The sequence below is a fragment of the Leptonychotes weddellii genome, chromosome 9, assembly GCF_054177405.1.
Source record: "Leptonychotes weddellii isolate Sample4059 chromosome 9, ASM5417740v2, whole genome shotgun sequence".
Classification (NCBI taxonomy): domain Eukaryota; kingdom Metazoa; phylum Chordata; class Mammalia; order Carnivora; family Phocidae; genus Leptonychotes; species Leptonychotes weddellii.
Genome location: NC_138377.1, coordinates 101,859,950 through 101,885,722, shown reverse-complemented (window position 1 = coordinate 101,885,722; position 25,773 = coordinate 101,859,950). Strand labels below are relative to the sequence as shown.

The 25,773-nt window shown below is 40.2% G+C and overlaps 1 protein-coding gene across 1 annotated transcript in view; it reads left to right on the top strand.

Annotated features, from left to right (window-relative positions):
- The window catches only part of PTPN9 (protein tyrosine phosphatase non-receptor type 9), a 79,280-nt gene that overhangs the window by 34,594 nt on the left and 18,913 nt on the right, over window positions 1-25,773 (top strand). The window contains exons 2-7 of the mRNA XM_006744434.3: window positions 4,301-4,444; window positions 7,058-7,147; window positions 7,856-7,980; window positions 12,945-13,050; window positions 21,209-21,319; window positions 23,257-23,585. Of these exons, the coding sequence (XP_006744497.1) occupies window positions 4,301-4,444; window positions 7,058-7,147; window positions 7,856-7,980; window positions 12,945-13,050; window positions 21,209-21,319; window positions 23,257-23,585 (905 nt within the window). The remainder of the gene's footprint in view (window positions 1-4,300; window positions 4,445-7,057; window positions 7,148-7,855; window positions 7,981-12,944; window positions 13,051-21,208; window positions 21,320-23,256; window positions 23,586-25,773) is intronic.

The following is a 25,773-nucleotide window of genomic DNA, read 5'->3' as shown; positions in this document are numbered from 1 at the left end:
ACACAGCAGAGAGTGAGAGGATGGGTTCTTTCTGACTCCCAAACCCACTAGACTAGTAGATTTGTTCTTTGGTGGTTCAGTGGCTGATATCCCAGGAGGCAGAAGTTTTCTGTTTCTTTCAAATGAGGTTTGTTATAGGTCTGGCTCTTCATTCTCTCCCATTTGTGTTGGAACACAGGATTTAAGATACTGTGGAACTGAGCATGCCAGCACCTTTTTTCTTGATCTTTTGGTTGGCTAGCCCTTTGCCTAGAGCTCATCTCAAAATCATAGCTGCTCTTGAGAATTTGAGGTAACATGAAGACTTTTGATTTTATTCTCTCCAGTAACATATTTAACACCAGTGGATAATGTCTAGGGTGTAATCCACTTAATTGACAGATATCTCAGCCCTCTTATAGCAGGTTCCCTAGTATCTTTATCCTCATGGCTGTAGTCCAGAAACTTGTTTTTATCTATTTAAACATAATTGTGGGAATAGTATATAATTACAGTAAGCTTTTGACAGTGCTGAAACCAATCTTACCTAAAAAGTGGGTTGAGGAAGGTTATAAGTGGTAATGTTAGTTTTTCTGTACTTCAGTTCAGACCTTTTTCCCAAAGGAATACCAAAGCTGTTTGAACTGTGACCCATGCCTTAGTTGCCAGGTGTTAACAACTTACAGTTAACTCATAAACCTTGATAGATTCAAACCATTGACCTTGAGTTGAAGTATTTTATAAGCTGTGACTCATCTTTTGGCTCATTCTTCTGTTCACCAGGAAATAACACAATATTAATTTCAGGAATTTTGATTATCCCTTATGAAGAGTGTGTTGCTCATTAAAATTGCTGGGACTGTTTCTCTGGTACCAATAGGACCACAAATTGGTCTATACTTAGTGGTTGTGCTGAATTCATGTGTAAACAGAGGAAGATAACTTACTAACTTTCTAGAGAAAAACTGTTGAAGCTGAGGCCATCTTTTCTGACTTCTTTAAGAGGTTTGTCTCTTCCACAAGAGGGATAGGGATGCAGGATGGTGAATCTGAGGCTGAACATAACAGATGGTGTGTGTGTATGTGTATTTGTATCTGTAAATATCACATCACTGTTTACAGTACACTGGACTCTGTTCATGCAAGGCCTAGTCAGGCCAAATCAGGAGGAATTGTTCCCGTGCTTAAAGCCAAGAATAACATCCTGACCAGCAGGGGACAGAGGTCAGCTCAAGGCAGTAGCTCTTGGGAGCTACAGGACATTAAGAACTTTGAAGGAACGGAGTTTAATAAGAAGGAAGACAATATGTACGAACTTAGAAGGAAGTGTGTGAAACCTGCATGTCTCTTATTGAGACGTGGCTTATTTATGAAAAATGAAAAACCATCTTAGTAATTGGATGTGTTAGGAGTTCATATCACCCCCTAGCTATATATTTCCCCCTCCTACCTGCATATTGATTTGTCTGTTTATTATTACTCTGGTGTTTCATTCTATAGGCAGCTTCAGCCAAGCCCAGGAGAGGGCTGGATTTAAAGATGATATGTTAATTAAAAAACAACCCTTTACAAAATCTCCTGGGGACCTTCCGGGCTGGCTGAGATTTTGTTTCTGGGATCTTTCTGTGCCCATTTCTCTTCTTTTCCCTTCCGTCTTTCCTCATTCTGATGCTGGCCACTCACCCCACAGAGGCAACTCAAACTGTTTTCTGGTGGAGCATTCTAAGTTTGTCCTGTTGTCTTCTCCGGGACTCATTTCTCTGGTCCCACTTAAACTGGTTCTGGGCCAAAGTGATCATCTGAAAGCTTTTCTTCATGGCCTTTATTTCTTGGCTCTTTTTATGTACTTTTCCTGATTAGTTTTGCTGGTTCTCTCCTTTTCCAGTGGTGTAAGTTATATTGCCTCCGTTGAAAGGTTCTAAAGCTCAGGTGCAGCCTTTGTCCTCTTAGATTTTACTCTGGTTTATAAAGTGTCTTTTTACTTTCCTAGAAATTGGGCAATGAATCAGGTGCTCTCTTATGAGGTATTGCTGACTTTCCTGGGACTCTAATTTGCTAGTTGTTTAAATACTATGTAGCGGGGCACCTGAGTGGCTCAGTCGTTAAAGCGTCTGCCTTTGGCTTAGGTCATGATCCCAGAGTCCTGGGATCCAGCCCCGAGCGCGACCCCCGCCCCCGCATCGGGCTTCCTGCTCAGCGGGAAGCCTGCTTCTCCCTCTCACACTCCCCCTGCTGTGTTCCCTCTCTTGCTGTCTCTCTCTGTCAAATAAACAAATAAAATCTTTTTAAAAATTAAAAAAAATACTATGTAGCAATTCAAATTGTATTTGCAAGGTAGGACTTACTGCCAAGATTCTGAAGTAGGTCAATTGCTTGTTACCCTTTCTCCCGTTGTCTTTCTTTTTTCTTTCTTTCTTAAGATTTTTATTCATTTGAGAGAGAGAGAGAGAGCATGAGTGGTGGGGGAGTGGCAAAGGGAGAGGGAGAAGCACACTCCCCCTGAGCAGGGAGCGTGACTTGGGGCTCGATCCCAGGACCCTGAGATCATGACCTGAGCTGAAGGCAGATGCTTAACCAAGTAAGCCACCCAGGTGCCCCTCCCCTTGTTTTTCAATTGAAAAATTAGAGATGAAGAGAATATTACCTTGTCCATGGCCACATAGTAGGTTAGTATTACACCTTTTAAAGCAAACTTTATTTTGCATTCCTTGTATTTCTTAGCACAGATATTAATAAGTAGTTAATAAATATGTAATAGTTTAATAAATACATCTTAATTGGGGCGCCTGGGTGGCTCAGCCAGTTAAGTGGCTGCCTTTGGCCCAGGTCATGATCCCAGAGTCCTGGGATCAAGCCCCGCATTGGGCTCCTTGCTCTGCAGGAGGCTGCTTCTCCCTCTCTCTCTGCTTACCGCACCCCCTGCTTGTTGTCTCTCTCTGTCAAATAAGTAAATAAAATCCTAAAAAAAAAATCAATACATCATAATGGGGCACCTGGGTGGCTCACCCAGTTAAACATCTGCCATAGGCTCAGGTCATGATCCTGGGGTCCTGGGATCAAGCCCCTGCATCACATTGGGCTCCCTGCTTAGCGGGGAGCCTGCCACTCCCCCTGCTTATGCTCGCGCTCTCTCTCTGTCAAATAAAAAAATAAAATCTTTAAATAAATAAATGCATCTTAACTGTGGGTTGATTGGATGATCAATTAAATTTCAGAATTCTCATCGATTTGGTCACATTTTGGACCAACATGTGAGAAAAGTTTCTGGGTGGAAGGGACCAGATAGCCATGCAGAAAGTGTTTAGCAATTGAGAACACGCATGCAAAAAATCCCAATGTAGGGTGCTTGGCTGGCTCAGTTGGTGGAGCTTGTGATTCTTGGTCTTGGGGTTGTGAGTTTGAGCCCCACATTGGGTGTAGAGATTACTTAAAAAAATAAAGTCTTAAAAATCCTGATGTAAATCCTATTAAAAAACTCAAGAAACAGAAGAGTAGTTTGGCTAGAGCAGAAACTGGGTTATAAATGTAAGGAGAAATAGGTTGAGAGAGGATAGAAGGACATGGGGTAGCACAATTCTAGAAACAGGCATCTTGCCAGCTTGGGATCAGACAGTGAAAATGAAAATTTCCTACTCCTCCTCCCCCAATATGAGGCTTTCCACCCCTCTCCCAGCAACCCCTATCCAGAGGGGCTGTTAATGACTCTGGGCACTAGTGTCTGGTTTTTGGGATGCCATGTGAAGCATGAAGAGGTCCTGTGGGGTCAGTCAGGCAAAGAACAGTTGGCCTTTTGATTTGTTAAATTCTTAATAGCTTTGCAGCTCTCAAATAGTGTTGCTAATTCCAAAGCCGAAACCATTTTCTGATGGTTTTGCTGTATATACAGTTGGCTTTTTGGGACCAAAACAGCAGCTGAGACTGCTGTACCATGATGCACATTATGCAATAACCCTTCAAGGGTCTCATCCCCCTTCTTTTATCTTAAAAAATAACAAAAAACCCCAGACTGCTGTTTTTTTGCTTTGGGGCCAGTAATTTGCATCCCATTTGGGTGCCTTGGTCTCCCCCCTCAGTTTTTCTTCATGCATCCCTGTGCTAAGCCCTGCTCTCTGAACCTAGCTCTGGCTTCTGGCCTCATTGCGTAGTATGAATTTTAACTATTTCTGCTTTCAGACCTGTTTTCCAGCTTTTGTCTTTCCCTGCTCCCTGTAGGAAACTTTGGGTTCAGACTTGCTTGAGGAGAGGATGATCTTGCTTGTTTGTTGTTTCCATAAATATGTTCTCTACTAACTAAATTTTCTTTATTTTCTTTGTCAAACAGGCCACCAAGCAGTTTCTTGAAGAGATTAACAAGTGGACAGTTCAGTACAATGTTTCCCCCCTCTCTTGGAATGTGGCTGTCAAGTTCCTCATGGCCCGGAAGTTTGATGTGCTCCGTGCCATAGAGTTGTTCCACTCCTACAGAGTATGTAGCTTGGGGGGGGGCGGGGCGGCGGGGCAGATCTGTGGCAGTTGGGCTCTCTATGTTGCTGTTTTCTGTGCCACACACTACACGAAGTGGTTCTCTGAGTGTTCTCCCCACTCTCATTTAAAAAAAGCAGGTCAGTATCTAGGAGCCCTACCTTGAAGTCAGAAAATCCTTCTGAAGACATGTAGAATCTCTCTAAATTAAACAAGGAGGACAAGGCATGCCAGGATTAGTGCAAGACTAAAAAGCTCACTTATGCCTATCTTGTGGGTCATCTCCTACAATATTCACTCATTTTTTCAACAGATGTTTATTGGATATGTACTATGTTCCAGGTGCAGAGATTACTATTTAGAAAGAGAAAGTAGACACACAATTATAGAAAGTTATGATAGGGCACTACTTGGTTCTGCGGAAGCACATTTACTTAGAAGGGTCAAGGAAGCCTTCTTGAAGGAAATGATTTCTAAATTAAGATCTGAAGAATGGAGTAGGAATTGGACAGATAGGGGAGTATGGCAGAGAGAATAGCAAGTTCAGATTCCTAGTGACAATAGAGAAATTGAGCTGAGCAGAAATGCTCATTGGGAGTGGCAGCATGTCAAGAGAGTGAGCAGCAAAAGTAAACAAGGCCAGATCATAGAGTATTTTTTTCTTAAGGGCAGAGAAATTCACTGAAGGTAAAAACAGCAGAATAACTTCCTGAGATTTGCATTCTGGAACGATTATCTCACTGTGCTTTAGAGAATGGATCAGGGGCGCCTGGGTGGCTCAGTTGGTTAGGCGACTGCCTTCGGCTCAGGTCATGATCCTGGAGTCCCAGGATCGAGTCCCTCATCGGGCTGCCTGCTCAGTGGGGAGTCTGCTTCTCCTTCTGACCCTCCCCCCTCTCATGTGCTCTCTCTCTCTCATTCTCTCTCTCAAATAAATAAATAAATAAAATCTTTAAAAAAAAAAAAAGAGAATGGATCAGAAGGGCTCTACTGGAGACAGACCAATTAGAAGGCCATTGTACTTATAGAGAGAGAGAAGATTGTGGTGTCATTAAGTGTAGTGTCAGGGGAGATAGAGAAAAAATGGGCAGATTTCTAGAAGTGAAATTGGTAAAACAGTGTTGCTTAAACTGGTGTGTAAGGAAAGAAGAGTCAAGCGTTCCAGGTCTGACTTGGGTGGCAGGGTAAATGGTAGTAGCATTCACTAATTTTAGGAAATAGGTCATGAGTTCAGTTTGGTCGTGTTAAGTCTGAAGTGTCACTGGGATATCCAAATAGATATGTTCTCTAAGAAGTTGGAATGGGGTTCAGGAAAGAAATCTGGACCAGAAATAGAGATTTCAAATGACCAAAGTAGAGCTGAATATTGGAGCCATGAGAAAGAGTGAGGTCATTCCAGGAGAATATGAGAAGATATGTAGGGCTGAATATCACCTCAGACTTTTTGCTATCTTTGGTTCAGTAATGTCTTAAGAGTTGAATTTGAATGCTTTAGGTAGGGCATGCACTCTTCTGTAATCCTAGCACAAATACTGTCTTCACTTGCTGCCCTGCCTCTGAAGGCATTTGAATTTGATTTTAAGGATGAATTGGGCGAGAATATAAACAAAGACCTAGTGTGTTTCATTCACCAATGTGTTCCTAGCACTTAGCTCAGTGCCCAGCATATAATAATTGCTCTACAAATATTTGCAGAATAAATGAATGAGCCAGTGAATTAATTGAGTGAGCAAATGATTGCAAATAAACAAAAAAAAAACCCACAAGGGCCACCTAGGTGGCTCAGTGGGTTAAGTGTCCAACTCAGGTCCTGATCTCAGGGTCGTGAGATCTAGCCCCCTGTCACTCTCCCTCTCACTTTGCCCCTCCCCTCCTCACTCTCTCTCTCAAAAAAAAAAAAAAAAAAAACACCAAAAAAAGACTTAGAAGCAGTAGTTGAAGAAATAAGAAAACTGAGAGAGTATTCTCTATCTCTGATAGAGAATGTCTCAGGGGAAAGGGAAGGTGAGTGGTCAACCTTGTCCTATAAAAGGAGAGATGAAAATGCCCACTGGGTTCACTGACAGGTGAGCTACAGGCGGTAGTTAGATTGGGGGGAATGAGAATGCAGTAGACTGAGTATGAGGGAACTGAGGATGAGCTTAGAGAATCTTGCTGTGGAGATAAGAAAAATGAGGTCATGGTAGGTCTTGTTGGAGAACATATCGAGGGGACGGATGGCTCCTTTTTAAGATGCGGGAGGCCTCAGCCTCGGATGTGTGAGGATGTCTGCTTCCAGACATTTTTTTGGTGCATATTTAATATCTTGTTGCAATATCACTGCTGATGTATGCTTAAGAACTTTGACCCTGCACTCTAACAATACGTATTAGTTGATCTTCAGGGTTAGGGTTCTCACTGATTTAAAAGGAAAGTATCATACCTAAGAGGCTGATAAGGTGGCATTGGGCAAAAATTCAGATAACACTCAGTTGGCCTGTAGGATGTTACAAAGGAATTCGTGATTCAATTCATTGACTTCTGAAGTCCCTTATCTCTGAGATTTGATGGTTACATAAAGCTGTCCTGGCTATACAGTATTTCCATATTAATTTATCTTGCTGTGCTTTATTCTTAGGAAACACGAAGGAAGGAAGGCATTGTGAAGCTGAAACCTCATGAGGAACCTCTCCGTTCTGAGATCCTTAGTGGGAAATTCACCATCTTAGTGAGTCTTTATGAACCCTTCTTGTAGTGTCTCGTTACTTCCTTTTGTAGCTGTTGTCCTCTTTGGATTTTGTTCCTAGATACCTTATCCTGAACCTAGAGAGTCTCAACATTGTGGAGCAGACGTGAAGCAGCTGTGTAGTTTACACAAAATAATTCTAGTAACAAGTGAAATTATTAAGAATCAGTTATACCATAGGTCAAGCAGAGTTCTTCATTGGTCTATTAAGGTTAGTCAAGGTCTTTGGGTGGGTACACAATGGCTCAGAGGCCCATTCTTATTGGATTCAAGCTCTCTCCACCTAGAGATCACAGCCTTTTGAATAAGTGTACGATGGTACTTTTAAGGCAGAGCGTGGAAACCATGGTTGTATTCTGTGGTTTTCCCCTGATGTGTGTTTCTTTTGCCATCCTATCTGGGAAATTAGCTAGGCAGCCAGTGTAGACCATCCTTTAATCTCTCTGCCATTGACAAGTTAAGGGAATGTAGTTTTTCCCTACCACACAAATATGATCCAGGGGCTGCTAAGAATCAGGCATGGGATGAAATAAACATTCTTCTCTTCCTGGAGTAACTGATGCAAGTCAGAAAAGTATTGCCAGCATCTCTTCTCTTGATATGAAATTTTTGTCTAGGATATAGAAGCCTAAGTGATTGTTGTGATTTTCTATTTAGTTTCTAAATATTTCTTGTTTTATTTGCTTCTAGAATGTTCGGGACCCAACAGGAGCCTCCATTGCCCTCTTCACTGCCAGATTGCATCACCCCCACAAGTCAGTCCAACATGTGGTACTTCAGGCTCTGTTTTACTTGCTAGACAGAGCTGTGGATAGGTGAGCATAAAGATATCTTTTGGTTGGTCTACATCCAGATGGGGAAGTGATAGTCCTTGACTAAGTTGATTAACTCAGCAGTGCCTTCACCATGCTCCTGGAATGTGCCCTGGGAAGTGCTATGAATAGAAAACATTCCATGTCTTTAAGGGCTTGGCAGGTTTCCAGGTACTATCAAGATAGAGGGTATTCTTTGTATCTTTACCTGCTTGGCTCTATTTTAGGATCACAGAAGCTGAGAAAGCCAATTAACTAATTATCCTCATTGTATTGAGAATCACTTATTGAGAGAATATGAAGGGGAAATGACTTGTGCTGACCTTTTGCTCATTTGCCCTGAATATTGATTTTCAAAGCACTCTGGGGCCTCACTTTCTTTGTAAAATAGGAATAATGCCATTTAGCTCAGGATTTTGAGAATCAACATTCAGGAGAGAAGAGTCCAAAAGTACAAAGTTAGGCAAAATCATCTTTATAAACAGGTGCATGAGCAAAAAGAATCCGCTTAGGTCATTTCTCCTTCTGTTTCCAAGGTAAATGGTATTATGACTATTTTAGGCAAAGAAACTGAAGCCCCAAGAAGTTATGTGACTCTTTTACAGTCATCACATACCAGTCCAGTTAGGCCTAGGATCCTAGTTTCTTTGCTCTTGGCCAGAGCTATTTGTACCCTATTATGTTGTCCTCTTGCCGTACTTCCTTAACCCTGGTGAATTTTTCCCTCGTGAAAATTTACAGTTTAATATTGTGCTGGATGTCATTGGCTAATCCTCTGGCTTAGAAGTGATGTATCAAGGGCTAAAACCTAAGATAGTGAACGACATCTATGCACAACTTCAGTCATACCGTGGACTTAGAGGATGTGGATAGCCAAATGATTGTCTGAAGTGGGTCTCTCTGTCTAATTCACTTGTTACTGCCTTGTTAATGTTATTTCCATAGTATTTATCTTCTGCTTTTGATGCTCAATAGGGAGATATATCCACGCCACACATAGCATTATTCTGAAAAACAGAAGTTTACTAAGGTAAGGAGAGAGGACCAGTGGTCTCAGGGCCCCTGTACTGAAATTTCTCAGTTCTTCTTTCCTGTGATTGGTCTTCAGGCATTATTCAGAATCAGAAGTGTGAAATTTCTCAGTTCTTCTTTCCTGTGATTGGTCTTCAGGCATTATTTCCAGAATATAGGTTCCTTTGAAATGCTTTAGCTCAGGAGAAATAAATGAAAGACTCCTTTGTCAGAAAATTCACTGGCCTTCTGTTGTGGGCAGCTTACAGTCAGGGCATTCCTATAGGCATGGCAGTGGCCAAAGCTTTCTTGTATTGATTGAATCCCACAGAAGACCACACAGGTAAACATACTTAAAACTGTGTTCATGATGTCCACCCTTTTCTTAAAAACGTTTAGTGACTCCTCATTATTCAGAAGGTGCATATAAAATAAATAAATGTGAAACCTTTTCTCCAAGCAAAATATTCTCACTAGTGAGTAGAAATTCTTGTTTTCCTATGTTAACTTTCACTGAGAGCAGGAGTAGGGTGGGGAGGAGGAGAGGGAGAAGGAGAAGCAAATGCCCCGCTGAGCAGGGAGCCCGACACAGGGCTCCATCTCAGGACCCTGAGATCATGACCTGAGCCAAAGGCAGATGCTTAACTGACTGAACCACCTAGGTGCCCCAGCAGCAGTTATTGATAATACCAATTATTTTGTATTGAACTTTACACAGCCTTATGATGTAATTTATCTTATACTGTTGTTTTCTATATTTACCACTAGATTGTAAGCCCTGTGAGGGCGGGGAACCTTCTTTTTCACATTATATAATAGAAAATCCTCAGATCTCTACGGGTGGCATGGAAATGGTATCATAAACTTCCACACATCATCTGTTTTCAGACTGATCTATAACCAATCTTATTTCACTGATAGCCTCTCACCCATCCCCTACCCTCAATTATTTTGAAACAAGTGTCAGGGACTGTGTTTTAAACATCTTGGTGTTCTCAGGTAGCATCCAGCTCAGGAATCAAACTCAGTAGGAAAACATTTATTCTTAGTAAGGAATTAGCTATCATTGTAAACCTCATATTCTGTACACAGAAAAACAAAGATCCTACCACATTTATATTTATTTCATGTGCCTTTATAGGAAGAATAATTTTTAGGAATATAGAACCTGCATCATTATGAACCATAGCTTCTTTTTATTAAATTCTGTTTCCCCTGGCACTGACTTCTCTTTGTTTCAGTCCTCTGCAACAGGCTGGTGCTGTGAGGGGAAAACCTTTATAGTTCTTTGAATTTGGCCGTTGATGAGCTTGTGGAGAAATGGGAAGTCTCTAGACCTGGATAGTCTACTCAGTAATTGTGCTACTCTTGTAACGCCATCTTTGATCTTGGTGAATCATAGTCTCTCTGGAATCATGAAAAAAGGAGTCAAGATTTAGTATTAACTGTAACCTGTCAAGACCATTCAAAACTCAGAAACTGCTGGTAAAACTTGGGTGTACTTGGGTGTACCTCAGAATTAGAGATTTTTGAACTGAGATTTTTGAAATGCTACTTCATGGGTGGGTACTTCCACCATGCCAAAAATTTAGGATACAAAATAACATTGAGATCTCTGATTTCAGGATTCTTTTGTGCCCCAAAATTTTTTAATTTTAAGTAGGGAGGAAAGCTATTGCTATGCTATCATCTATGAGTAATCAAACAAAAAATTTATTCCTAATGATCTTTTAGGCATGCCAATTGAAATAGGTAAGGATCTGGCTTGGTGGAAGAATACAACTTTGAGAAGTCTTTAAGCAGTAAGGAGATTGAACTGAAGAATACTTTTCATATCTTCACATATTTTTTGTTTTTTGTTGTTGTTGTTTTTAGAGAAAGCCCAAGTGCATGCAGCCGGAGAGGGGCAGAGGGAGAGGGAGAGAGAATCTTAAGCAGGCTCCATACCCAGCAGGGAGCTCAACACAAGGCTCGATCTCATGACCCTGAGCCACCTAGGTGCCCCTCCTCACGTGTTCTTACTCAGTGTGGTAATAAGCTCTTACTTTTCAAGATGCTTTCCTAAGACTATGTATGGGTTTGTTCTCTTCCTCCAAGTCCTAAGAGTTACATTTACCATCACTGAGCTTAGAGTTTTGTTTCACAGTTTCCCACAGGTCTGAAGTATTTTCTTAGCAGTAGGCTTCCAGTTCCACTGAATTCTAATTCAGTGACCATTTATCATGTACCTATTTGCAAGGACTGTGCCAGGGACTGTTGGGAGTAATGAGGTGAACAAAACATGTTTTTGCTCCCAGGAGAGAATCAGATGGCTATACAAAGTTAAAGTGCTTTGGGGCACCTGGGTGGCTCAATTGGTTAAACATCTGACTTGGCTCAATCAGGATCCTGGGATCGAGCCCCCAGACGTCGAGCCCCCAGACGCTCAGTGTGGAGTCTGCTTCTCCTTCTCCCTCTGCCCCTCCCTCTGCTTGTGCTTTCTCTGTCTCTTTCTCAGATAAATAAATAAAATCTGTAAAACAACAACAACAGGGGCGCCTGGGTGGCTCAGTCATTAAGCGTCTGCCTTCGGCTCAGGTCATGATCCCAGGGTCCTGGGATCGAGTCCCACATTGGGCTCCCTGCTCTGTGGGAAGCCTGCTTCTCCCTCTCCCACTCCCCCTGCTTGTATTCCCTCTCTCGCTGTCAAATAAATAAGTAAAATCTTAAATAAATAAATAAATAAAACAAAAAACAAAACGAACTTGAAATGCTTTAAGAACCACAAGAAAATCCTACAGGAAGATTTATGGGGCTACAAGGGGGTGAAGGACAGTAGTGCATTTTGATCACAGTTATCAGGGAGGTCTTCACGGAAGAGGAAGCTTTTGAGTTGAACATGGAATGTTATGAAATTTGGATAGGCAGATTCAGAAACCTGGGAGGAAACAGTTCAAATTTTGATAACCTAGATGTTCTGGGACATTCTCAACCTAGGAGTTTGGTACTTGATAAATATACATCAGTAAGCATAATTCCAGTTCCAACATGTGGGGGTTTTCTGCCATCCAAGCAGTTCTCTGACACCAACTCAGTGTTTTACAATTCAACTCAATTCTGACAGTCTGCCCGATAGATCAGATCCCACAGGTTAAAGGTTTTCAATCCTATAAGACTAATCCCCCAACCCCAACTCCCACACACAGATGCCAGTGGCAAGTTCAGGTTGTCACCTGAGCTTTTTATCAACAGGCTATATAGATTGAAGTTTCCAACAACCCCCTTCTTGGGTTCAGTGAATTTACTAGAGTGGCTCACAGAACTCAGAGAAACATTTTACTTACTAGGTTACCAATTTATTATAAAAGGACATAACTCAAAATAGCTAGATGGAAGGGATGCATAGGGAAAGGTATGGTGAAAGGGGCTTAGAGCTTCCATGCCCTCTCTGAGAGGGCCACTCTTTTCAGTACCTCCATCTGGAAGCTCCAAACCCTAAACCTTTTCGGTTTTTATGGAGGCTTCATTACATGAGCATGACTGATTAAATCATTGGCCATTTGAGATTGAACTCAATCTCTCATCCCCTTCTCTTCCCTGGAGGTGGGGGAGGCGGGGTGTGGGATGAAAGTACCAACCCTCTGTAATCACAAGATTGGTTCCCCTGGCAACCACCCCCATCCTTATGTGACCCAGGGGCATTCCAGTTGTCTCATTAACATCACAAAAGATACCTTTAACTCTTCACTTACGAAATTCCAAGAGTTTTAAAGGAGCTCTGTGCCAGCAACCAAATATATATTTTTTATTATAATATCATAAGAAGTATAGCAGATACCAAAGATAAATCATCTTTTTGTAAGACCAGTTATATTTTGGTCCCACATGTGTCCCATAACTCAGTTTTTTACCCTAGGCTTTCAGCCCTCATCTATCTTATTACTTATAAATGTTTTTGCTCAATGGTTGGTTTACAGCTTTGAAACTCAGAGGAACGGACTGGTGTTTATCTATGACATGTGTGGTTCTAATTACACCAACTTTGAGCTGGATCTTGGCAAGAAAGTCCTAAACCTGCTGAAGGTAAGGCTATGAGAGGACCCCTCAATTCTTCACTGGTTGGGATACTTTTTTTTGTTCTTTGGGAGACTTAGGAATGATGTAAACTTCAGACATTATGTTCAGTGTAAAGGTCACCTGTAAATGATGACTAATATGTGCTTCCTCAGAATACAAAATGGTCTTAAAAGTGAAGTGGGAGGAATTAAAAAAGAAAATGCACAGGAACATTCTGAGTCATAAAGGAGCATTGCCCCTTTCCTGGAGTTGTGTAGAATAAGAATGAAGGCCTAGGTATGTCCAGTGTCTGAAAAATGTCACATAGCCAATGATTTTCAGACTTTTTGTCTCCATCTAGTCAGAAATAGGTTTTACATGTTGACTTCATACACAAAAGTATATGTACACTAACCTATACACATACGTGTGGAGTTCTATATATAGATAAGTTCTTACTCTCTTATCCCAAACTCGTAAGTCCAGAGGTATTTTGTAATCTTTCGAACTTTAAAAGATAATATGGTATATGTGCCACTTTATTATCAAACACATTAATATTTTTGCAGTGAAATGTATTATTCATAATGAGTGGAGAACAATAAAGGCTATAATAGCCTGTGGCATTTCAGGTCAGATTTTGTTGCTCCATGAATTCTTGCACCAGACTTCAAAAGAAACTTGAGGTTTTCAGAGCTGTTTAGATTTCAGAGTCCCAGGATGAGGAAGGTGTGTAGATCTTTGTGTACATATTTATACACAGAACAAAAAAGTTTCACAAAACAAACTTTACCCATTACTATGTGCAGTCACTTTAATTATTCTATTTCATATTTTTAAAAAGTTAGTCGTGAGTTACTAAATTAATTTGAGGACCCATTGAGTGACAACTTGCAGTTTGAAAATCATTGATCTAGGAGTCTATGTAGCCTTTGTTCTAGGATCTAACTTGGGATTACTGTGGAACTAGATTTTTTAGAAGTGCTGTTACAGGTTTATAACAGAGTATATAAAGAGAGTATTATTATTGCATGTTGTTTTCTGGTACTTCCATTGGTCACTCATCATCATATTACTAAAATCCCTATTATGGCATTTAGCTGTGATTCAGTTCTTTTTATTGATGAGGATGATATATGATTTTTTTTTCTTTACAAATATGGAGTAATACTATATCCAATGGTTATAACTTGCCATTTTTTACTTAACAGTTGTGTCTTCGTCATCCTTCTATGTCAGTACATATAGCTATTACTCATTTCTTTTCTCTCTCACTTTTTTTTTTTTTTTTAAAGTAAGCTCTGCACCCCACGTGGAGCTTGAATTCACAACCCTGAGATCAAGGGCTGCGTGTTCTAGCAGCTAAGCGGGTCAGGCACCCCTTTCCTCACTTTTTTTAATGGCAGTAGAGTATTCTTTTTATGGATATATCAAGCAGAAAAAATGAAGTTCATGCCATTTTTTGTGTGTTACTATAAAGGCTTCAGTGAGTATTGTTTTACATACATTTTTGTCTGTTTGACCAATCATTTCCTCAGGATAAATTGCTATAAGCAGATTTGTAGGGTCAAAGAGTTCACACATTTAAATTTTGATAAATACTGCCAAATAGCCCTCTAAAAACTTAGCTCAGATTTACACTCCCATCAACATCCTTTTTCACCAGTTTTATCAACATTGATTTGTTATTTGGATTTTAATTTTTTTTTTTTTTAAAGATTTTATTTATTTATTTGACAGAGAGAGACAGCGAAGAGAGGGAACACAAGCAGGGGGAGTGGGAGAGGGAGAAGCAGACTCCCGCAGAGCAGGGAGCCCGATGCGAGGCTCGATCCCAGGACCCTGGGACCATGACGAGCCAAAGGCAGACGCTTAACGACTGAGCCACCCAGGCGCCCCTGTTATTTGGATTTTAATCATATTCACGTTTTTGTGGTGTTTCTCTTATTACTGATGAGCTTCAGTGTATTTTCATGTTTATTGCCAAGAGCTATTTAAATATTTTTTCTTTTCATATACTTTACTCAATTTTTAAAAAATATTTATTTATTTTAGAGAGAGAAGAGGGTGCACAAGAACGAGCACACACAAGTTGGGGGAAGGGCAGAGGTAGAGGGAGAGACAGAATCTCAGACTCCCCGCTAAGCACAGAGCCTGGGGCACCACCCTGAGATCATGACCTGAGCCAAAACCAAGAGTCAGTTGCTCAACCTACTGAGCCACCCAGGCCCCCCTCATATACTTTACCCAATTTTTTACAAAAGTGTTTATCTCTTATTAATTTATAAGAGTTGTTACTAAAAATATTATTAAGTAAAAAAAATATATTACTAAGTATGTGTTACCAGCATTTTTTATAGTTTCTTACTCAATTTTATGGTGTCTTTTCTCATACTGCCATGTTTCTTTATTTTTTCATTGTAATTTTCGTATACTCTATATACTTTATTTAATAATATATATCATATATGATACATAATATTATAGATAAAATAATCTGCTTTCAAATAGCTATCCAGGCAACATTTACTAACTAAAACATTTTTTTTCTACTCATTTGAGATAATACCTTTATATTACACTAAATTCCCATGGTAGGCATGTCTATTCTGACACTCTTTTCTATTGATCTAGCCATCTAGACCAATATATGCACTGTTTTATTTATTATAGTCTTAAATAAAGTTTAATATCTCATAGGTCAAGCTTCCTGTCACACTCTTATTTCTAAAAGGTGTTTTGACTATATTTTTTGCATTTTTATTCTTTTTACATGTACTTTTGTTTGCTTTTATTTAAATTTGTTTTTAAGATTTTATTTATTTGAGAGAGAGCAAGCGAGAGAGAGAGAGCACAAGGTGGGGTGAGAGGCAAAGGGAGAGAGAGAAGCAGACTCCCCACTGAACAGAGCGCCCTTTGCGGGGCTGGATCCCAAGACCCTGGGATCATAACCTGAGTTGAAGGCAGACGCTTAGCCCACTGAGCTACCCGGGCTCCCCTTATTTTATTTTTAAGTAATCTCTACACCCAACATGGGGTTTGAACTCACAACCCTGAGATCAAGAGTCACATGCTCATGGGTGCCTGGCTGGCTCAGTAGGTGGGGAGCGTGATTCCGTATCTTAGGGTTGTGAGTTTGAGTCCCATGTAGAGTGTAGTGATTACTTAAAAAAAAAAAAAAAAAAACCTGCATGCTCTACTGACTGAGCCAGCCAGACACCCCCTCGTTCTTTTTTTTATTATAAAAGCAATTAAAAAGCAATTCAAGGAAATGTCTCTGACCCCCTCCCTCAGACACCCCAGTGCCATTGCACAGAGGGTACCCACTTTTTCCAAATTTTAGATCTAAATTTGATGAGAAAAAAATTCTTTTTAAAGATTTACTTATTTGAGAGAGAGGGAGAATGAGCTGAGGAGGCGCTGAGCGGCTCGATCCCAGGATCCTGGGATCATGACCTGAGCTGAAGGCCAATGCTTAACGACTGAGCCACCCAGGCGCCTCTGAGAAAATTTTTTTAAAAAATCATCATCTTTTGATGAGATGAACTTTAGAGTCATTCAGTCAAGTTTGGGGAAATGAAAGACTCTGGATTTCATTTGGCTATAATGAATTAAATTAATTTAGGGAGAATTGACATCTTTATAATTTATTATCTCCCATCCAAGAATAGCTATACTTTTTGGGGTGCGAGGGTGGCACAGTCAGTTAAGCGTCAGACTCTTGGTTTCAGCTCACGTCTTGAGATGGGGCCCACTTAGGGCTCCGTGCTCAATGCAGAGCCTGCTTGAGATTGTCTCTCTGGGTCCCTCTGCCCCTCGAGCTTATGTTCTCTCTCTCAAGTAACTAATTTTAAAAAAGAATGCTATACTTTTTAAAAAGTCTTTTGTTATGTCTTTTTTTTTTAAGATTTTAAAAATTTATTTGGGGGGGGGTGGGAAGGGGCAGAGGGAGAGGGAGAGAGAGAATCCCTGGCAGACTTCGTGCTGAGCTTAGAGCCTATGGCCCTAAGATCATGACTTGAGCTAAAACCAAGAGTCTGACCCTCAACCTACTTAAAGCCACCCAGGTGCTCCTTGTTAGGTCTTTCAACAAAGTTTTAAAATTACTTTATCTCTGTTACATGTGTCTTATGTAGTTTATTCCTAGGCTAAAAAAATATATTCATGTATTTAAAAACACAGCAGACACCAAGGATAAATTATCTTTTTTGTAAGACCAGTAACTTACAGGGAGAAAAAGAGAGGGATAGAAATAGCCTATGTGTGCCTAAGAATTATTATAAATCAGATGTTTTTACCATTATAATTTTATGCTGATTATTATTTATAGGGTGGCTAATTTTTTTCATAATTTATCTTTTACTTAAAATACTGTTATAATCAGAAAAAAATTTTCATTGTAGAAAATTTTGGACAACTCAGACATTAAGATTTATATTATGCAGAAATAAACACTGTTGACATTTTGGTGTATGGCACTTTCTTCTAGATGTTTTTCAATATGATCTTAATTATGTTCATACAATTTCAATATACAATAAGCTCCAAAAAGTTTATTTTATGAATATTTGTAATTGGTGAATAATAGTCTATCCTGTATTTACTATAATTTATTTAACCATTTCTATGTTGTTGGATATTTTTTCCCATTTTTTATAATAAAGTTCTTTCAACAAACACTTTTATATTCATATCTTCTTTTTTTTAAGATTTTATTTACTTATTTGAGAGAGAGAGAGATAGCGAGAGAGAGAGCACGAGCAGCGGAGAGAGAGAGAGAAGCAGGCTCCCCCTGAGCAGGGAGCCCGACATGGGGCTTGATCCCAGTACTCTGGGATCATGACCTGAGCAGAAGGCGACGCTTAATCAACTGAGCCACCCAGGTGCCCCAGGATATAAACATTTTAAATAAGGTTGTAAAAAATAAAAGTAATACAAAGAATTATAAAAAATACAATAAAAGAATAAAATTAAAACAACTCATAATCTGGGGCGCGTGGGTGACTCAGTTCGTTGAGCGTCTGCCTTCGGCTCAGGTCATGATCCCAGGATCCTGGGATTGAGCTCCACATCAGGCTCCCTGCTCAGTGGGGAGCCTGCTTCTCCCTCTCCCGCTCCCCTGCTTGTGTTCTGTCAAATAAATAAATAAAATCTTTAAAAAACAAAAACAAAAACAACTCATAATCTTTTCAGAGATAAACTATTGAACTTTTGATATAATTCTTATAATCTTTTTTCTCTGTGAAAGTATAAATGTGTGTGTCATTTTTTTTTTTTAAAGATTTTATTTATTTTTTTGAGACAGAGAGAATGAGAGAGAGAGAGCACATGAGAGGGGGGAGGGTCAGAGGCAGAAGCAGGCTCCCTGCCGAGCAGGGAGCCCGATGCGGGACTCGATCCAGGGACTCCAGGATCACGACCTGAGCCGAAGGCAGTCGCTTAACCAACTGAGCCACCCAGGCGCCCAATGTGTGTGTCATTTTTTGTGTGTGTGTGTGTGTGTGTCATTTTTTTTTTTTTTAAAGATTTTATTTATTTATTTTTTAGACAGAATGAGAGAGACAGAGAGCACATGAGAGGGCGGAGAGTCAGAGGGAGAAGCAGGCTCCCTGCTCAGCAGGGAGCCCGATGCGGGACTCGATCCCAGGACTCCGGGCTCATGACCTGAGCCGGAGGCAGTCGCTTAACCAACTGAGCCACCCAGGCGCCCGTGTGTGTCATTTTTAAAACAAAATTAAGGTTATAGTTTTGATCCTGTTTAATTAAGATTATATTGTGAGCATTTTCCATAGTGGCAAAAAAATCTTTGAAATCTTCATTTTAAAGGTTATATAATCTTATTATAGGATAATACCATTTTTGTTAACCCCTACCCATTTTCAGACATATATATTCTTTCCAGTTTTAAAGTACTATTTTTAACTATCAAAAATAAAGATGCAATAAATATTTCTGTTCATAAATCTTTGTGTTTCTGGTTATTTCCTTAGGATAGTCTCAGAAATGGAATTACTTGATCAGAGGATATGCACATTTTTTTTTTTAAAGATTTCATTCATTTATTTGACAGAGAGACAGCGAGAGAGGGAACACAAGCAGGGGGAGTGAGGGAGGGAGAAGCAGACTTCCCGCTGAGCAGGGAGCCCGATGCGGGGCTTGATCCTAGGACCCTGGGATCATGACCTGAGCCGAAGGCAGCCACTTAACGATTGAGCCACCCAGGTGCCCCAAATATGCACGTTTTTAAGGATATATAATGCTAGGTGCCTTCTAGAAGATGTAACTACTGTCCCATCAACAGTATATGTGGATGCTATACAGTCATTTAAATGGAACAGGCCTGAGTGTGTAGTTCTTTGCTCTGAAGAAGTAGATATAATGGCTTCTGCTTTTTAGTTATCATTTTGTGGAAATATAGGTATTTTTCCAGACTGCTTTTTGACTTGGCAGGGGCCTTGGCTATTTAGATCCTGAAATAAATTGTTGCTGTTTGAAGAGTTTATTTATTTATTTATTTTAGAGAGAGAGAGAGTGCATGTGAGCACATGCATGCAAGCGGGGGGTTGGGCAGAGAGAGGTAGAGAGAGGAACTCAAGCCGACTCTGCATGACTCTGCATGGAGCACAGAGTCCAATGCGGGGCTCCATCTCACGACCCTGAGATCATGACCTGAGCTGAAATGAAGAGATGCTTAACCAACTGAGCCATCCAGGTTCCCTTAAATTGTTGTATCTCAGACTTTAGTGAAGAGGAATATGGAGCATTTTGTTTTAGATACTGTATATTCTCTATTGGGAATGTTTGTGGACCCCCCAAATCAGTGGAAGAGTAGCCAGAGAGTGACATGTCAAATTGAGAATCAGTCTTTTGAAAAAGAATAGGGAGAAAGTGGTAGAAGATACTTAACTACAATTTCCTCTTTTTTGTTGTCTTTTTTGTTTTTTTGATTCCTTGGGAATAATTTCTTCCCAGTTACTTGGTATCCCTGCCTGTGAGAAGGGCTCGGATATTAAACTAAATGAAACCTAGAGCTGTGAATTAGGAATGAATAATTTTTTATTTTTGTGCTTTGTGCAGATCAGGGTGTCTCCTTCCCTTTAGATTTCATTTGCCCTTGTGCCCACTAGATTATATTTATTGACTGAATAAATGAATACATAACTAGATGAAGAGATGGGTAAAAAAGAATTATAAACACACAGATGTCAGAATAAAAGGTTATGAGAGATGTTTCTTTCATGTTCTGTTTATTCATGATCTAATTTTTCCTAAAGTTTCTAAAAGATTTTATTTCATTGTTTTAAAGATTTATTTATTTATTTGAAAGAGAGAGAGAGTGCATAGGGTAGCACCTGGGAGAGGGAGAGAGGGTCTTAAGCAGACTCTGCTCTGAGAGCAGAGCCTGACATCAGGCTGGATCTCACAACCCTGAGATCCCAACATGAGCCAAAACCAAGAGTTGGACACTTCACCAACTGCACCACAGAGGTGCCCCAAGATTTTATTTTACTTTTAAGTAATCTCTACACCCAACATGGAGCTTGAACTCACCAACTCCAGATCAAGAGTTTGCAATGCTCCATGGACTGACAAGCCAGGCGCCCCTTTTTTAAAGTTTTAATAAGCAGAACTTAAAGACGCACACATATATGCTGACAAGAGTCAGTATCAGTTTTTGATCCATAAAGCTTATGTTGACAAGAACATAACATTGGAACTTTTAAAAGTGCCTGGGTGGGCTCAGTTGGTTAAGCATCTACCTTTTGCTCAGGTCATGATCCCAGTGTCCTGGGTTCCAGCCCGGTGTCAGGCTCTGCTCATCGGGGAGTCTGCTTCTCCCTCTGATTCCTTCTCCCTCAGCCTGCTGCTCCCCCTGCTTGTGTTCTTTCTCTTTCTCTCTGTCAAATTTTTTTTAAAAAGTAAATCACCTTTTAATTTTTTTATTGAGCTTTTAATTTTAATTCCAATATAGTTAACATACAGTTTTATATTAGTTTCAGGTGTATAATTTTAAAATTTTTAACCACTTCTGTAATTACTGAAATGAAACCTGAATTAGGCTTTAGACTCCCCCTGCTGGGTAAGGATGGGGAAAAGAGCAGAAAACCTACACTCTGGGTTTGAACAGTCACAGATTCCAGTGCCTTAATTGATATCTTTAAATTTTCATGTGTGTTCTCCACAGGGAGCATTTCCTGCTCGTTTGAAAAAAGTACTGATTGTGGGAGCACCAATATGGTTCCGAGTGCCCTATTCCATCATCAGCCTCCTCCTGAAGGACAAAGTCCGGGAGAGGGTAAGGCATGCTTTATTTTATTTGTAGGTGGAGGTGGTTATTTGAAGAAGGTGGTGAACTTCCCATTTCTACTGTTGAAACCTGCCAATTAATTTTTTACCTTCAATAAAATTCTTCCGGCCTGTCTCTTAAAGTGCTTTCTGCTTCTGTTAGTGTATCGACTTATATTCTCTGCTTTATTCTTTACTCAGGTCAGTACAGGCTTCCTCTCTCACTGTACTACAAGTTCTTTGAAGTTAGGAGCTAGACATAGTTTGTCTGGCACTCTCCCTCCATAGCACCTTACATAGAGATAGCACTGAAGGAGTGTGTCCCATGGATAACTTAGGGATAGCTACTCCTTCCAAAAATTAGCCTAGTGCTCTTCATGCATATTTAACAATCTCTAATAGACTTGCATTAGTTGAACTGGTGTTTGAATTTGTTCAAGTATAAATATTAATCTGTCCTTTGACCACCAGCATGGTGGAGGAGAATTTCTCACTATATTTCTTTATATGTCTACTTCCATTACTGGCATTTTCTCTTAAAACACCCTGCTGCTTCCTAACTTCAAAAGTGTTGTCTAAAATTATCGTAATTCTGTTATTACCCCTGAGTATTCTAGGACTGAAAGATTATGGTTTTATTCATTCTTTCATTTCTCACCCTTGAAAGAAAGGGCACATGAAACATTGACACAATCTAATTATAGTTGTTGTGAAATATTATTGGAGATTTTTGTAGTATAGAATTACGAGGTTATATCAACAACAATGCAGATCTCTATAGCTGGGGAGACTTGTGTTGGAGAGGGGAAACTGAAGACGTTTGGCTCTGTGGAAGTACTTAGGGATCTAGTGAAGGAGAGTAGGAGAAATTTTTTCCGAGGTACTCTTTGATAGGACTCCTTAGGCAAATTCTTGCACTTGTTATATAGAAGTATTAATGTGTGTATAAACTCAAAATATATGTGCACCTTTACAGTCCAGGCTCTGGGCCCTGGGAATTAAAAATGGAGTGAGATTTTCCTTACCCTTACAGAGCTCATGTTCCTGATAGGGAACACAGAGGTAGACATGTACAGAGAACTGTGGCCCTACAGGAGCACAAAGGAGAATATTGTATCGAGCAGTCAGGGAGGGCTTCACAGAAGAGGTGAGCTTTATAAGCTTGTCCATGAAGAGGCCGAGGAGGAAAAGAGGGCATTCCAAGAAGGGACAACAGCAAGAGTGAAAAACATTCCCATTTCACACAGATTTCATGAAAAACTAACTAGGCCAATTTTGTCCAGTAAGGCTGTGTCTAAGCAGAGAGCAGAATTAGGATTACTTTTTTGGCAGTTTTCCTGGGCTACCCTGTATTGGGTGACTGGTCTAGTGTTATTTTCCTAGAAAGCTACCTTTGAGAACATCCATACTGAGCTGTCAGTAAAGCACCGGGCTTAGAGTTGGTTACCTTAGTGTGGAGTTGACCAAAAAAAATCACTGCCTGTGCATTCTTAATAATCAAAATGGCAAATACCTGCATGAGATGTCACTGGGAAGCGTTGTTAATAGTATAAAGGCTTTGTTAACTGTACCTTCCTTTTGAGGTATATAACGAGGCTCCCGGGGCACTAACTGGCTTGGTCAGTAGAGTGCATGACTCTTGATCTCAGGGTCGTGAGTTTGAGCCCCATGTTGGGTGTAGAGATTACTTAAAAATAAAATCTTTAAAAAGGCAGGGACAAATTCTAGGAGTGAATTTGATATACATTCTAGGAAGTCAGACCTTTGGGGAAATTATAGGACTTTAATCCCAGGCAGATGAAATGCAGTCTACTCCTTTTACAAGTATACCAAGTATTTCAAGCAAATCTCATCCCATTCTTCAAACCTAATATAAACACATTTGTTCTTTATCTTCACTGTCTTTTTTTCCTGTCCATACTCACATGGTTCTTTCTGGCTTTCCAGATTCAGATATTAAAGACATCTGAGGTCACCCAGCACCTGCCCAGGGAGTGCCTTCCAGAAAACCTGGGTGGGTACGTCAAAATTGACCTCGCGACTTGGAATTTCCAGTTTCTACCCCAGATGAATGGCCACCCAGACCCCTTCGATGAGATCATCCTGTTCTCCCTCCCTCCTGCCTTCGACTGGGACTCAGTACATGTTCCAGGCCCCCACGCCATGACCATCCAAGAATTGATGGACTATGTTAGCACCAGGCAAAAGCGGGGGATATATGAGGAGTATGAAGACATCCGCCGTGAGAACCCTGTTGGCACTTTCCACTGTTCTATGTAAGTAGGAAAAGTTTGGGCCGACAGTGGGTTACCAACATGCTTCTGGTGCATGCTGGCAACAGCTCCATCCACATCTCATTTCCTTAACAGAGGCTCTTCCTTATGTTAAGGAGCATCAGTCTCACTCAGATGATGGTTCTCTCATCCAGAAAGAGGCACCTCCTGCTTTGGTGCCTATTGCCAATATCCTATATTCTGAATTTCTGAAGGTCTTTAGTACCAACAGGGGAACCATGTAATAATGGATGCATAAAAGATTTTCCTGAATGCAAATGTTTTGGGGAAGAAAATAGGTTCAAAATATAGGTTCCAAAAGTAGGTTCAAAAATGTAGGCTCTCTATTCCTGTCTTCAGTGTGATCTCTGGACCTTACATTTGGGCAGTTTCTCCCTAGAGCATTTATAGTATAACATTACTTTCTTAGGAGGGGTGCTGGTGCATTTAAAATAATCCACAGTCAGTAAGAGAAAAGAGTTAACTCTTAGGAATTTGGCCTTGTAGGATTTTCTTTCTGTCCAAATCTTACTACAGAACTACCTGGCTAGTTTATAACTGGTTCATAATTACTTTGTAACTATTGTTGGCCATAGGGCATAGATCATTTTTCTTACTGCTCTCGTTTTACCCTGTTTTCATTGGCTGCAGTAGAAATTTCTGTCTCTCTGTTGAAAACTAGAGAAACTGTCCCAGGCTCAAGTTCCAGCATAGCCCAAAATCCCTTCTGTGATTTATGCAGGTTATTTCCCTTGCCTGCACCCCAGTTTTCCTGTGTGTAATATATGATGTTAGACTCTGATATCCACCTGCTTGTGTAGCTTAAATGTTTTAGGTATCCATGATTCCGTGAATACGTCTTGCCCCTTGTAATTCCTGTCCAGCTTAGTCAGTGTACTGTAAAGAAGATGCAGAGAGAGACTTAGCAAAAGGAAAGAGGGAAAAGAATGAGTTAGGAAACCAGTAAGAGAGAAGAAACACTTGAGAAGAAAGTCAATAGGCAGAGCAAGAATGCAAAGCAAAGAGGGAAAAAAAAAAAGCAGAGCATATATCAAAGTGGAGAGAGTGTCCTTTTCTCCCACACAGCTGTTTCTTTCTTAGCAGTTCACAACCTCTATATGCATCCAGTCTTTCTCCCAACCAGTTTTTCCCCCGAACTTTTTTTTTTTTTAAGATTTTATTTATTTTTTGAGAGAGAGAGAGACAGCAAGAGAGGGTTCGAACACAAGCAGGGGGAGTGGGAGAGGGAGAAGCAGGCTTCCCGAGGAGCAGGGAGCCTGATGCGGGGCTCGATCCCAGAACTCCGAGATCATGACCTGAGCCAAAGGCAGACGCTTAATGACTAAGCCACCCAGACGCCCCTCCCCCTGTACTTTTGAATCAAGGAAGTATTATGGAACAGAGAGGAGTACTGGGCTGCTCTAAGAGGATGCATACTTGACTTGGGGATTCCTAACTTTGTTCTGACTAGATTCTGATTAGATTAGACCACTAATCTGGTCTCTGTTACTGTAGTTTTTCATTTCAAGAATGTTCTTATATAAATGGAATCATACCATAAGTAACCTTTTGGGATTGGCTTTTTTCTCTCAGTATAATTCTTTGGAGATTCACCCAAGTTGTTGTTGTTGTTACATGTATCGATAGTTCATTCCTTTTTATTGCTAAGTACTATTCCATGGTATGAATGGTTTAACTGTTCACCTAGGTTATTTAGAGTTTCTGGCATTTAAAGTAAAGCTGCTATGAATGTTTGTGTCTAGGTTTTGTATGAACACAAGTTTGCATTGCTCTCGGATAAATGTCCAAGAGTGTGATGGCTAGGTCATATGGTAATTAGATACTTAGTTTGATGAGACACTGCCCAGCTTTTTCCAGAGCGGCTGTACCATTTGACGTACCCCCAGCAATGTCTGAATGATCCAGTTTCTTGGCATCCTCACCAGCAGTTGCTGTTGCCAACACCATTTTCTGTTTTAGTTGTCCTAATACGTGTGCAATGAGGTCCCATTGTCAGTGTAATTTACATTTCCCTAGTAGTTAATGATATTGAACATCTTTTCATGTGCTTATTTACCATCTATATATCCTCTTTGTAAAATGTCATACCTTTTTCCCATTTTCCATTTGGACTTTTTTTTTTAAACTATTGAGATTTGAGGTTTTTTAAAATATATTCTAGATGTATGTT